Source organism: Frieseomelitta varia, unplaced genomic scaffold (genome assembly GCF_011392965.1).
Source record: "Frieseomelitta varia isolate USP_RPSP 00005682 unplaced genomic scaffold, Fvar_1.2 scaffold_272, whole genome shotgun sequence".
Taxonomy (NCBI): domain Eukaryota; kingdom Metazoa; phylum Arthropoda; class Insecta; order Hymenoptera; family Apidae; genus Frieseomelitta; species Frieseomelitta varia.
This window is the reverse complement of record NW_025110004.1, coordinates 13,291-15,090: the sequence shown is the minus strand read 5'-3', so window position 1 is coordinate 15,090 and position 1,800 is coordinate 13,291. Positions and strand designations below refer to the sequence as shown.

The window sequence follows — 1,800 nt, the reverse complement described above, 5'->3', positions numbered from 1 at the left end:
GACTTTCATTATTTGTGCGTTCCTCAGGTTTTGGGTCTATTACCAGGACCTATACAAATTAACATTGGTAAGAGGGACGTATTCCTTCAGGTCTACTACCTTAGGTCTATTACCAGAGCAAACAGACACATAATGTTAACACTGAGGGTGATATGAAGGACGGTGATATAGCCAGTAGCCAGGGATGAGTTAGAACTAATTGCGCATCTACGCCAAGAATGACCTACATTTCCAGTCACGTGGTTGCGTACGGGTACAAAGAGTGCCAATCCTATATATGTTTAAGTTGAATAATTATTGTATAATTGTGAATTAGATCATTGTGGATTCTGCAAAGAAATCAAAGAAATTTCAAAGTATGGTTATGCGTACTATTTATACGTAGAAATTGTGTATAGCAGTCTAGTATAACATATTAAATGTGTAAATATTATATGAAACACATTTTACATAGAACGCAGTTTATTGTTCTCATTAGAAATAGTTAACTGCATGCTGTACATTGAGTGACAGTTTAACAAATACTTTCAATACAGGTTTATAACTTTAAGTGCAAAAAAATTTATACATAATGTGCTATTTGATCAGCATTCTATAAAAATGTATGATGCTGAGGGAACTATTCAATGGAATAAACATATAGCAGATCCAATTATAGGGAAAGTTAAGGGTGAAATTCATTTTTCTAAAATAAATGAAGTGACTATTATATAAAAATTCACTTTAATTATTTGATCCTGATTCTAAATAATTTTTTATGTACCTTCAGAGTTAAAGTTAAAGCGATACAAATTCACCGTGAATGTGGTATCTGGTGAACAACATGGTAAAACGGAGTAAAAATGAGTACAAGGTGTATTTGGGATGCAGTCAGATGCATGTGCGTATGATAGTTTCTTAAACGTAAGAATTGCACGATTAATTAATTTTTCTATGCTGTATTTGAATGGAAGCTATATTCTCAGAAATACAATCTCAGAAATTGAGAATATCATATTGCTAGTTGTAAAATAAATACTTCCAATGATATATTGCTTACTATTTAATAATTAGGTTCACAGATTTTAATTATAAAAATGTTGGTTACTTCTAAAAGAAATTTTAAACATTTAATAAGCGAGCAGTTGATACAAAGATGGTAAAATTTCTCAGGATGCAATATTCTGCGTGACTTCAGTGGATGCTGTAAATTTTTATTAGAAAATGGATACATACCACTGATTTTGGTATATTGTTTATTTAAAGAACATTGTGATACGAATGAAAGAGTAACAAACGTAATCACGAAGCAATAATAATTTTTTAAGAAAAAGACGTTATTTCTTATTGATACACATTAAATTGTCAAGGCACAGTTTTATATACATTTAAAAATGTATATGATCATGTATTTTATAATGCACATGCTTAAATCTTTAGTGAGAGTGCATTACATTTAAATGATTTTATTCACTAAAAATTATTATAAAATCATAATTCACTGTGTTTTCCTATAGATATAAAAATTCTTTAAACGTGATAAAAGGCAACTGATTCTATACCCATGACTTTCACTTACATTTATTTACCTTAAGATTATTTTAAACTATGATAAATTTAGATTAGATTCATTCATATCCGTTGGTTTGCAGAAATTTGTAACTGCATACGTAAATATGCAACTGTTCATACAATAGTTAAGAATTAAAGGGTAACCAACAGTTTTATGGTCTTCATAAAATATTGGCTTAACAATATAACGATATAAAAGAACATTCATTAGACGAATTTATTTGTGAGAAACTTTTTCATCTTATTGTT

At 29.2% G+C, this 1,800-nt stretch overlaps 1 protein-coding gene across 1 annotated transcript; it reads left to right on the top strand.

Annotated features, from left to right (window-relative positions):
* The first annotated feature begins 218 nt into the window (after nucleotides 1-218).
* LOC122528948 (dynein light chain Tctex-type protein 2B-like) lies at nucleotides 219-1,269 on the top strand. Its single transcript, XM_043654610.1, is given in 6 exon segments — nucleotides 219-253; nucleotides 537-670; nucleotides 770-831; nucleotides 834-868; nucleotides 870-903; nucleotides 1,153-1,269. Coding segments are annotated over 6 exon segments (348 nt in total). The 3' UTR covers nucleotides 1,201-1,269.
* Nucleotides 1,270-1,800: the final 531 nt, after the last annotated feature.